At 34.8% G+C, this 13,228-nt stretch overlaps 1 protein-coding gene across 4 annotated transcripts in view; it reads right to left on the bottom strand.

Moving 5' to 3' along the window:
* Positions 1–692: 692 nt before the first annotated feature.
* LOC124360939 (protein ELYS-like) overlaps positions 693–13,228 on the bottom strand; it is a 29,320-nt gene continuing 16,784 nt past the window's right edge. For 2 of the 4 annotated variants that reach the window (XM_046814957.1, XM_046814960.1), the window contains 3 exons: positions 9,661–9,862; positions 9,084–9,219; positions 693–1,006 (listed from right to left, as the gene is read on the bottom strand). In XM_046814957.1, the coding sequence (XP_046670913.1) occupies positions 828–1,006; positions 9,084–9,219; positions 9,661–9,862 (517 nt within the window). In that variant the 3' untranslated portion in view covers positions 693–827. Of the gene's footprint in view, positions 1,007–1,262; positions 1,505–3,378; positions 3,561–9,083; positions 9,220–9,660; positions 9,863–13,228 lie in introns of those variants that run through there. The other 2 variants (XM_046814959.1, XM_046814958.1) reach the window with 2 other exon arrangements.

Raw genomic sequence — 13,228 nt, forward strand, 5'->3', positions numbered from 1 at the left:
CTGGACGCTTCTGTCAAACAATGGCACACTGTTACTTATCACTATGGACATGTATTCACGATACTACTGGTTCAGGTAGAACAGAGTCAGTTGTGTGAAGGTGGCCAACTGGTTAGGAACCCATACTTCCCACACGATGGACAACAGGCTGGCCGTGGCCTCCTCACTGGACGCTTCTGTCAAACAATGGCACACTGTTACTTATCACTATGGACATGTATTCACGATACTACTGGTTCAGGTAGAACAGAGTCAGTTGTGTGAAGGTGGCCAACTGGTTAGGAACCCATACTTCCCACACGATGGACAACAGGCTGGCCGTGGCCTCCTCACTGGACGCTTCTGTCAAACAATGGCACACTGTTACTTATCACTATGGACATGTATTCACGATACTACTGGTTCAGGTAGAACAGAGTCAGTTGTGTGAAGGTGGCCAACTGGTTAGGAACCCATACTTCCCACACGATGGACAACAGGCTGGCCGTGGCCTCCTCACTGGACGCTTCTGTCAAACAATGGCACACTGTTACTTATCACTATGGACATGTATTCACGATACTACTGGTTCAGGTAGAACAGAGTCAGTTGTGTGAAGGTGGCCAACTGGTTAGGAACCCATACTTCCCACACGATGGACAACAGGCTGGCCGTGGCCTCCTCACTGGACGCTTCTGTCAAACAATGGCACACTGTTACTTATCACTATGGACATGTATTCACGATACTACTGGTTCAGGTAGAACAGAGTCAGTTGTGTGAAGGTGGCCAACTGGTTAGGAACCCATACTTCCCACACGATGGACAACAGGCTGGCCGTGGCCTCCTCACTGGACGCTTCTGTCAAACAATGGCACACTGTTACTTATCACTATGGACATGTATTCACGATACCACTGGTTCAGGTCGAACAGAGTCAGTTGTGTGAAGGTGGCCAACTGGTTAGGAATCCATACTTCCCACACGATGGACAACAGGCTGGCCGTGGCCTCCTCACTGGACGCTTCTGTCAAACAATGGCACACTGTTACTTATCACTATGGACATGTATTCACGATACTACTGGTTCAGGTAGAACAGAGTCAGTTGTGTGAAGGTGGCCAACTGGTTAGGAACCCATACTTCCCACACGATGGACAACAGGCTGGCCGTGGCCTCCTCACTGGACGCTTCTGTCAAACAATGGCACACTGTTACTTATCACTATGGACATGTATTCACGATACTACTGGTTCAGGTAGAACAGAGTCAGTTGTGTGAAGGTGGCCAACTGGTTAGGAACCCATACTTCCCACACGATGGACAACAGGCTGGCCGTGGCCTCCTCACTGGACGCTTCTGTCAAACAATGGCACACTGTTACTTATCACTATGGACATGTATTCACGATACTACTGGTTCAGGTAGAACAGAGTCAGTTGTGTGAAGGTGGCCAACTGGTTAGGAACCCATACTTCCCACACGATGGACAACAGGCTGGCCGTGGCCTCCTCACTGGACGCTTCTGTCAAACAATGGCACACTGTTACTTATCACTATGGACATGTATTCACGATACTACTGGTTCAGGTAGAACAGAGTCAGTTGTGTGAAGGTGGCCGTGGCCAATTTATTTTATATTTTGTAATATTACTGGTTGTCAGCTGATATCGATCCAAATGCCGCACGGCATACAGCTGATGGACTATGCAGCTGGTGATGCGCTGCACGGCCTTGACGTTCTTTGCTGCTACTGTTGCTAGGTTATTATGTAGGGTAGTTGTTTACAAATTTGATTGCGATGTTGTGAAGTGGGCCATCCTCGTTGTTCAAATCATATACATGAAATATTGGATGATGAAAATATTAGTTCTGACAATGAAAGTGACATATCAGCAAATTAAGTGCATGACAATATTTCTTTGTCAGAATTCTTGTCAGGTAGTCTGGATGAGTGTAAACCGGTGGAATGTGAGTTCAGTTGTGAAAATTGATAGTGACAGTGAAACTAATTCATCATTATATGATATTCCTTTTGCCAAAAGAATTCATCAAACAATAGTACATACTTATTTATGTACAGATAAAAAACAATACTCTATTACGTGCATACTTTTATTATTTTAAAATTTTCTCTGGTTTCTAAAACAATTTGATATATACAGGGTGAGTCTGACCACCCGTGCAGTATTTACAGCTGTCTTAATAACTGACTTCCACACTTTTTCTATCTCTTTTCTCCATAATTTGGCCTCTCCAAATTCGTTAAAATTATTTTCAATTTTGAAAAATGCCCCTAAGGGGCCCAATTTGGGGGGTAGGGGTACTTTTTGGGGAATTTTCAAATATAAACATGGGTCGTGTGATACATCAATTTAAAGGTCTAATTACACCAAACATTTTGGCGCAAACAAAAGTTAATTATCTTTAACCGTATGTACAGGGTGTACCAAAACGTTTTGAAATAGGACTTTAAAATAAAGTACCGTGTTACCCTACCTACAATACGGAACAGCTCCAGATTTTACGGGCATTTTTCACTGGATTTTATAAATTTCAAAAATATTCAAAATTTAAGAATACAAAAATTCTAACACTCAAAATCCTTAAATAGCAACATATAATAAATTTTATATCAAATAAAAGGTCTTTTTAAAACAAACATTTTTTTTGTGTCTGCTGTTAAGGACAGCTTGTGGTTTTTCGAAATGCTGTACACAAATGCAGAGGCATTCGATATGCTAATGGTGTTAGGCGAATGTTTTCAAAACTATGTGGCTTCTGCGAGGGTGTATGCCGAACGGTTTCCAAATAGAGAACCTCAGTCATGAATGGCCTTTCAAAGTGACTAAAGAATGCTATTCGAGTTCACGTTATTCGTGAAACTGGACAGGTACAGCCTGACAGCAATAAGGGAAAAACACATGCAAGGCCTGTAAGAAGTGATAGGGCACCAGAAGTATTGGCGGCGGTGCAACTAAACCCAAATGATTCTTCCAGAAGAATAGCTATTGATTCTGGTATGAGCCAAAGTTCAGTGGTGAGGATCCTGAAAGACAATAAAATGCATCCCTACAAGATGTCCCTGCACCAAGAACTTCATGTTGATGATGGCATTCAAAGAATGAATTTTTGTTTGTGGGCAAGAGAAAAGTTGCTACAAAATGAAAATTTTTTTCGCAATTTACTATGGTGTGACGAAGCTACATTTCGGAGCAACGGCAAAGTTAACCGTCACAACATGAGGTACTGGGCTCATGAGAACCCCCACTGGATACGAGAGGTTGACAACCAGAGGTAATTGACTGTGAATACTTGGTGTGGTATTGTTGGTAGGAGAATTGTAGGTCCTTTTTTTCTTTGAAGGACACCTAGACTTATAACAATTTTTTAATTAATCACTTGCCTAACTTATTAATAGATGTACCTGACGAAGTTGTTGGCAATATGTGGTTTATGCACAACGGTGCTCCGGCTCACTACTCGCACAACGTGCAACAAACGCTTGATGAACAATATCCTGGAAGATGGGTTGGAAGAGGTGGTCCAGTTAACTACCCACCAAGATCCCCTGATTTGACCTGTATGGACTTTTAATTATTTATTTATTTATTTTGACTTATAAATAGCTACAGGTCATCAGTTACCTAAATTAGCTATATTAAATAAAACAAAAATTATACTATCCTCTAACCTAAGTGCAGTGCAAATTACAATAAATTAATAATTATACTAGCTCAAAAAACAAAATGAACGATGTTATTCTTAACAATAGAGGAAAAAAACTTTCACCTTGAAATAAATAACATGCACAACATCTTAAAATTATATAAGAATTAAATTGACAGAGCAAAATGAAACACTTCTAAACAAATAATATCTAGATTGGTTACATAAATAACATACAAAAAATCCTACAAATAATCAAAAACAACTTATTGGTAAGAATACTAAGAATTAAACAGATTATTACAGCTTTTCGAGTAAAAGTCTCAAACTAAAGGTTTTAATTTTTCAATAAAATCTTTTGCACTTCCTAAATGTAAATCAATATAAGAATTGTTGTTATTAATAAATCTAAAACTCCTAAACAAAGAAAAATAATAATGGCTGATTGTGTTACATCTAGGAATAAAAAACAATATTTTGGACCTTGAATGAAACTTAGGGACATAAAAGTTTATATTTTTAAGTAAATGTGAACTATCAATCAGGTTATTTAGTAATTTAAATAAAAAAGATAGATTAAAAATTAGTCTTCTTGCTGAAAGTTTTTGAAAATTAAATAAATTTCTTAAAGAATCAGTGGGGAAATTTCTATCACAATATGTGTTGTGTTTTTTTAGATACAAATATCTTAAAAATTTATTTTGAATAATTTCAACGGACTGAATATTTGTTAATGTATAGGGTTCCCAAATAATTGAACAGTATTCCAATCCACTTCTAACAAAAAAAAAATATAAGGATTTGATTGCTTCAATGGATGAAAAATATTTTGCATTCCTCATAACAAAACCTAGCATTTTGTAAGCCTTACTGATGGTAACGTCTAAATGTTTGTCGAACTTAAAAGAAGAATCAAACATAACTCCTAGATCTTTAATTTCTTTCAGATTTTCCAGTTTGTACCCATTTATAAAATAATTAAAAGTTCTACCCTTTTTTGATCTGGAGTAAGTCATGCAGAAACATTTTTTTACATTTAAATGTAACCTATTACAGTTACACCATTCAAAAAGGTTATCCAGAGATTCTTGCAAGAGTTTAGAATCATACTCATTGTAAATTGGTCTGTATAGTTTTAGATCATCAGCATAAAGAAGCGGTTTTGAATTCTGTAACTTTTCAGGAAGGTCATTGATAAAAGCTATGAATAAAAGCGGTCCCAGGTTAGACCCTTGAGGCACACCTGAAGCACTTAAATACTGTTTTGATTTTAAATTTGATATTAATACATATTGTAATCTATTTTTGAGGTAAGACTCAATAAAAAGTACAAACCCATTGTTAAATTCGAACTTTAACAGCTTCCTTAACAGAGAATCATGATTGACCTTATCAAAAGCTTTGGCAAAGTCCGTATATATTACATCTACCCTTCCACCATTGTCTAATTCAGCAGAAATATCCAAGGAAAACTCCATTAAATTTGAAACAACTGAGCGACGTGGGAGAAACCCATGCTGCTGAGCTGACAGTCTACCTTTAATATTTTTATATATATGTTTGTAAATTAACAGCTCAAAAACCTTGGCAAATGAATTTAATAAAGATACTGGACGATAATTTTCTACGTTTTCAGCTTGGCCTGACTTAAAGACAGGAACAACCTTTGCTTCTTTCCAACGTTGGGGAAAATTAAAATTTGACAAGGACAAATTAAAGAGATAGCACAGTGGCTCTGCTAAAACTTCTCCACAACCTTTTACAACATATGAAGGAATATTGTCAGGACCTGAGGACCTCTTTGATTTGATTTCATTGATAGTTTCTATGACATCTGATACCGAAAAAACTTTCTTTATTTCTTTACATAAGACAGTTGGGTGTATTGAGTTTTGCAAGTCATAAGCAGAAGAATTCTGGTCAAACACCGAAGAGAAATATGAAGCAAAAGCATTTGGGACATCCTGCTTACTCACTGCATTACTTTTATATTTCATGTCAGCTTGACCTAAATTATAACATGAATTGCGCTTGGAGCTAATGTAGTTCCAAAAATACTTTGGGTCAGTCTTTATTCTTTCTTCAACAAAAGATAAATAATTTTTATGAGAAATCTGAATCATCATTATGGGGTAGGCTGAAAGACTTAGTTTATGTTTTACGACTGACAACACCCGAAAATATGATGCAGCGAATCCGGAATGCTATAAATTCAATCAGCCACGAAGAAGTGTTGCGAGCTGTAGATAGCTTAAGTTCCAGATTAGAACTGTGTTTAGCAAATGACGGACCGATGACGGATTCGAGCACCTGTACTAGCAAAATCAATGAAAGGTAAGATTATAGCTAGTTCAGAGGTCATTCAGAGCTATTAAGAAAATTAAAAAGGACATATTTTTATTTCATATCATTTAAAATAATTTGTTACATTTTGTAAACAGACATACGTAATTCAGTTTTTCGGCTGCCATTTTGAAACAGTAAGAGATAGGAAAAAAAGTTAAATACAAAAAATGTTTGTTTTAAAAAGACCTTTTATTTGATATAAAATTTATTATATGTTGCTATTTAAGGATTTTGAGTGTTAGAATTTTTGTATTCTTAAATTTTGAATATTTTTGAAATTTATAAAATCCAGTGAAAAATGCCCGTACCACATATTTCATTGATAAATAGGTCAATAGCAAGTTAGGAAAAAAATCTGGAGCTGTTCCGTATTGTAGGTAGGGTAACACGGTACTTTATTTTAAAGTCCTATTTCAAAACGTTTTGGTACACCCTGTACATACGGTTAAAGATAATTAACTTTTGTTTGCGCCAAAATGTTTGGTGTAATTAGACCTTTAAATTGATGTATCACATGACCCATGTTTACATTTGAAAATTCCCCAAAAAGTACCCCTACCCCCCAAATTGGGCCCTTTAGGGGCATTTTTCAAAATTGAAAATAATTTTAACGGATTCGGAGAGGCCAAATTATGGAGAAAAGAGATAGAAAAAGTGTGGAAGTCAGTTATTAGACAGCTGTAAATGCTCACCCTGTATAACACTTATTTAGCACCTATTCTAAAAGAATATTTGAAAAATAGGTTTTGCAAAGACAAAAACCAGTGTATGATTTGAAAACCAGAGTTTGACCGAGTGGCTTATTAATGGTCTTCACAAAAGATAATTTTACAGGAAATTTCAGCAGCTGAAATTTGAAAGATAAGTCTGTAGGGATTAAAAAATTCGGAGGAATCAAAACAACTTCTCCAGTTCCACATCCAGTCAGCATTGTGCATCCTATTATGTAGGTGTTTAAAGATCTTATCAGTAAATAAGTACCATTGCATAATTTAGGGGGATTAAGGTTATGTAGTAAAATTACAAGACACTCTACTTTCAAAACTAGTTTATGCAGAGGTATTGTAGAGGGCTACAAGGAATTCAGGAATTCTTTAGGAAAGTGAATTGCCTCATCAAGATCTAGCATAGTATCTACAGAAAAGTATGTTTGCATCTGTGAACCAATTTTTGAAAGAATTAAAGTATTTAATTTGTCTTTTTGTTCGTTTGTAAGTGTAGAATTGCTCTCTCCCTGAACCAAGCTATAGTTTTACAACTTACATTATTGATATCGGGATATACTAGGTCAAGCAATTATAGAACGCCATTTACCAGAACACAAAGATTTCCATTGTCCAAATTATTCTACCATTGACTTGTAGTAAATTTCCATTACCAACTCTGAGTAATAATTCTGCAAAATACCTGTTTTCTTGAATAGATCAATAAAAGTCTCATGTTAGTGTTAAGATCTAATTTATTTTCATATGGCCTGATATATGATTGTTTTAGTAATGTGTTAATATCATCATTTGAATCCTACAATAACTGCTAAATTAGATGATCTAAAAGCGTACTAAGGTATTAAAATTACTAATCGGTTTTACTTGACCTTAGTTAATCTTCGATATCACCATTGTACTTTGTAATTCACTACTTTGTAATGAAGTGTGGTATGATGCCCACTCGACCAATCAGAACTCAGATGCTGTTCTTTGATCATATTTCGCGCAACCAAAACACACGGGTAATACTTATCTCATTTCTAGAATTAGTAATGTGATTTGAGTAACTTGACTTCATATTTATGCTTTGATATGGATATTTTATTGATCTAAATAGCTTCGGAAATGCTAATAAAAATGTTCACTTTAAACGAGAAAAGTTATTATTGTGAGGTTTCTTTTGAGATAGATATATACCCTCAGAGACTTTAATGTAGGTCTGTTCGAAATGTACTCTGCAGTGCATTATTTTATTACAAGTCGTAAGGTTTAGTCAGTATTAACAATGAAAGCACTCAAAAATATAAATTTTAACATTATGCAAACTTTTCTTTACTTTCTATGAATACAATATTGATTTTGATATCTAGAAACCTGCCATAGATCATAACGAAGCTAACAGTGAAAACGGTATCAAAATCTGTTAAGTAGTTTAGAAAATATCGATGCACTCACAGACCCAAAGAAAGAGCTGCTTTAATTTAAACTGATGACATTATGATATACCAGCTACGTCAGCTGATGGAGATGAGAGTCAGAATAGTAGTCTTTGTCAACCTCATAGGTAACAAGCAAAACTGGGACTTAACTTATCAGAGTTGTCACCTTTTAAACATTTACATTCTGTGTACCTTTTATGCTATGACATTGTGATATACCAGCTATATCAGCTGATGGAGATGTGAGTCAGAATAGTAGTCTTTGTCAACCTCCTAGGTAACAAGCAAAACTGGGACTTAACTTATCAGAGTTGTCACCTTTTAAACATTTACATTCTGTGTACCTTTTATGCTATGACATTGTGATATACCAGCTATATCAGCTGATGGAGATGTGAGTCAGAATAGTAGTCTTTGTCAACCTCCTAGGTAACAAGCAAAACTGGGACTTAACTTATCAGAGTTGTCACCTTTTAAACATTTACATTCTTTGTACCTTTTAACTATATACAAAATGTTTATTTATTTCCAGTCCATCCTCAGATATGGTCGACCAACGACTTGTAGTGTCTGCTGTTGTTCGGTTAACCCTCCAAGTGGTAATTAAATCACTTTAAAGTTCTGGGCTGTTTTGAAGCAAAATACATAGTTTCTTAATAGCCACTTTTTAGATACAAATATACATTCAAAGATCATGTGTTATATATCATTCTTTTCAGAAAAACATGCTTAAGGAAATAAAGATAATTCAAAACAATTACCACTTTTCTCTAAAAAAAGTTTTGATGAATAGTATATAATTTTTTCTTTTTGTTTTTTTTAGATGGTGAGGTTGTAAATGCATTTTACAACATAATACATTTTGAAACACATAAATAAGCAAAACAGTGTGGAACATTGCAAGAAGTCAGCGTGTCATTGATAACTGAGTGAAATCATATACCTTCCTGTTGCCAAGCAGGAGTAGACTTGGTGTGGCTGCGGTGGAGTCCCTGGCAGGAGATGATACGGCCACTGACCACATTGTCCAGCTCTGTTCCCAAGTCTAACTGATAACGGATCGAACACGATGAGAATCCCTGTGGAAAGAAATTACCACATTGATCTTCAAAGTTGGAAGCATAAAATCCAATCCTGTAAGTACTTCACATGAAGGAATAGACACTTTAAATTATTTTCGTGATATACTTAATAAAGTTAAATTCTAGTAAAATAACAAATGGTTGAGGTGGTTTAAATAGTCAAAAATTGAGAAACAGGATGCCAAAGAAACACATGAGTGTAGAATAAATGCTAGACCAAGAAGAATATACAAACAAAATGTAATTTACATTTGCTAGTCAAGTAAACAATTTGTCAAAATGGTTGACTTGCAAACATACTTGAACAGGTAATGACGTAAAGGTACAAAATCAACAAAGAAGGAGAAGATAGCTAATTTTAGATGTCCTAATGTTACAAGGGGTCTTTCATTTAAATCAATACATAAATATTTCGTTATAAAATCAATATGTTATTACCCGGTAGTATGGAACCATGCTGTAGTTGCTGAAGTGTTTCTCCCGATAGTTGAGAAGGTACATTCCGGCGAAGGGGAGATTATCCTCATCTACAGAGTGGTGCAAGGACCACAGGTAGCAGACATGGCGAGGGTCGTCTGAAGGCTCCAGGAGCATAAATGAGAACACAGGTAACATCGCCTCCAGCAGTGCCGACGTATACCTTTACAAACATCAGGGACTCAGTAGACAAATGCTTTATTTAAAGAAAGTTTACAATACTTTTAAACAATCCGAGAGCTCACAGAGCTTGCGCGGAAATACTATTAACACAAGAAACAAAATTAATTAAGGCATATATTATTAGTTGTCAGCCAGTCTTGATACAATTATTAGTTTGTCATTATATCAACACTTTTAACTTTTAACAAAGTAACATGTATTTTCTATGTTTAACAGAACAAGTATTTGAACAGTAGATTCCGTGGCAAATTATTTAACTGCCAATTTTCACAAAAATATCAACAACAAATAAACTACTATTACCAACAATACATTTTTTAAAGCTACATCTAACAAAAAAATTGCAATAAATAAACAAATACAAACCAACAATAATATACAGTAAAGAACTACAGATCAAGAACAATATACAATAAATTCTAAAAGAAATATCAACAATAAACCATATATAATTAACATTCAATAAATATATTTTTAATGCGAACAAAGTTTAAAACGATTTACTAATTATGAAATTTGTCAATACACAAAATATATAAGCTATGCTTCTGAGATGTAGACTAATACCATTACTATATATTAATTTCGTTTTTGAGAATTGCGCTCTTAACTTTCATTTTAAAACGAGGTTTCCCCTCATTTAAAATGTCTTTACCAAAGTGTACAATAATCTTATTGAAATTTTCTTTTCCAACAAAACAAAACTGTCTTCTACAAAATTCTTTTCTGAAATTGGGCGTTGAAACAGTAATGAATTGCGAAGTTCGGGTAGGAGGGTTAAATTGTTTCAAGCTATATTTGCCAAAAAACATATGTATGCAACAAACCAGTCAACAAATACAACTGATCAATTGTAAGATAATTATTCTGCAAAAATAAATAAGACATACTCTCTGATTTTTTTATAAAACAGATAGTTCTTATTGCAAACCTTTGTAACATTACAATTGATTTGAATACTGTAGGGTAAGTCCCCCCATAATGAATGATGCCATAACGAGCTGTACTTTCAAACCAAGATCTGTAAAGAGAATTTAAATGCTCCCTCCTTAAAAAGTTCCTTATATAATATAAAGCATAATTGATTTTTTTGAGCTTTGATTCCAAGTACTCCACATGTTTATTCCACTTTAACTTACTATCAATAAAAACGCCTAACTACTTAACTGGGTCAACAAATCCAATATTTTCACATGTACATTCATATAAGCATTGATGATTGTGACAGACTAATTGAAATTCTAACGTGAGATTATCTACATTGCATGAAGAAACAGTGAAATGTACATATGAACTGAGCTTTGATATGACAAGTTTCAAAAACAGCTATGTTTCTAGGAATAATTAAAGAGTTCTATGAATATTACCAAATGGAAGTAGCTAGTTTTAATAAGTGCTCAAATAATGACACTCACAATAAGGTGAGAACACAAATCCAATAATTAGAAGAAGCTTGTGTTATAGCCTACAACCAGTTTTAACCTATTCAGTGGGCCTTGCTCACGGACAGGGTTGACGTCATAACCCTCATGGGAGCAAGTGTTAGTGCGAAAATTATGAGGGGCTGTCCGCAGGGCGGCGTCCTCTCTCCTCTTCTGTGGAACCTGGTTGTAGATGACCTGCTAAATTCTTTAAATAGCAGCGGTGTCTTTGCACAAGGGTACACAGATGATATTGTGATTCTTGTGAGTGGCAAGTTCAACACAACAATCACGGAACTGACCAATGGCATGACCTGGCATGTGCATTCAGCTTCTACAGGTGGTGTTTGTGTTCATGTTGTGCTCTCTGATTTTTTAAGAAATTTCATTAGTTTTTTAAAGAAATGGTAAATGAAATTTACACCTTATTGTTCAGTTTGACAACAGGTACAGTTACAAATAAACAGCTTTAACAACATTGAGGTAATATCTCACATTTTTTATTTTTTTCACAATAAGTTTCTGAAAATATTGGTATATTATTGCAAGCAAGATTAGATGGGACAGAGATAAGAAGGGACCTCTCTATAGATAAGGCAGTGCTCACCTTTGGACCTGGTTGTGAGCTGCTACTGATAACTAGTTTCAACAGATTATCAGTAATCAATATATACTGCTTATCAGACCTTATTCATTTGTTTATTTACAAATTTTGTGAGAAGTTCCTCACTGAGTGTTGACTCATTGTAGATTTTAGTTTCATCCAAATTTTATTTATTTATTCACAAATTAATCTGAATATGAAGAAAAACGTTGAGAAATACCCATGTGGGGATTGTTTTAAAAATGTGGGAAGAAATGTTAGGGCTATACTTTGTACAGAGTGCTTGAACTGGTATCATTTTAAGTGTACAAATCTTTCTATTGATGATTTCCGTAATATTGAGAAATCAAAAATAAAATGGGTGTGTGTTAAATGTTTGAACAAAAAAACAATCCTCTGCAGTGCGGATGAGGGCATAGATATGACAACTGATGAACTTAATGAGGTTTTAAAAGAACAATTACAAAATATGGATGAAGTAGTAAAAACATTAAATGAAGATTTATTTCAAGCACAACAAGAAATAAAAAACTTAAAAAGTGAAAAAGTTCATTTGGAACATATGTTATTGAAAAAATACTAAAGAAATTATAAAAATGGAAAATATAATGACAGAAATGAAGAAAACCCCGGTAGAAGAATTTATTACAGTCAGGAAATCTAAACACAGTAAGAGCAGACTTAGCTTGCCATGTGGTTCTCTACCAGAAACTTTGTGTTTGAAACAGTTACCTCCCTTAGTTCACAATACAAAAAAAGTAAATAAAAAACATAAACTAAAATCATCTGTAACAAACAGCTTTGTTACTGAAAATCCGTTTCATGTTCTCCAAATTGATGACGACACACATGAAAGTGTGGAAAATTATGTAGAGGTACAGAGCAGCAGTGGTCAAAGGAACAGAATGTTGGTTTGTGCAGATAGCCATGGCAGAGACCTAGCCTGGCATTTGAATGGTTTACAAGACAGCTTTGAGGCAGTAGGGTTTGTTAAACCAAATGGACGTACCAAGCAAATTTGTGATAGGAACAATATTACAAATGAGGTTTCTAAAGAACAAGATCTGTTAGTCATTATATCAGGTACAAATGATATAGCCCACAATGAATCTAAAGAGTTTTTAATGAGTATCTCTGAAACTCTAAATCAAGTTAAAGAAAAAAATGTTGTCTTAGTAGATGTACCAAACCGTTACGACCTTCCTGAGTGGTCATGTGTAAATAAGGAAATTCAAAAAACCAATTTTGAAGTGAAGGAAATAGTTAAGATATATAATAATGTAAGACTGGTCGAAGCAAGCAATGCCGGTAGAGAACTTTT

Source organism: Homalodisca vitripennis, chromosome 4 (genome assembly GCF_021130785.1).
Source record: "Homalodisca vitripennis isolate AUS2020 chromosome 4, UT_GWSS_2.1, whole genome shotgun sequence".
In the NCBI taxonomy this organism is placed as follows: domain Eukaryota; kingdom Metazoa; phylum Arthropoda; class Insecta; order Hemiptera; family Cicadellidae; genus Homalodisca; species Homalodisca vitripennis.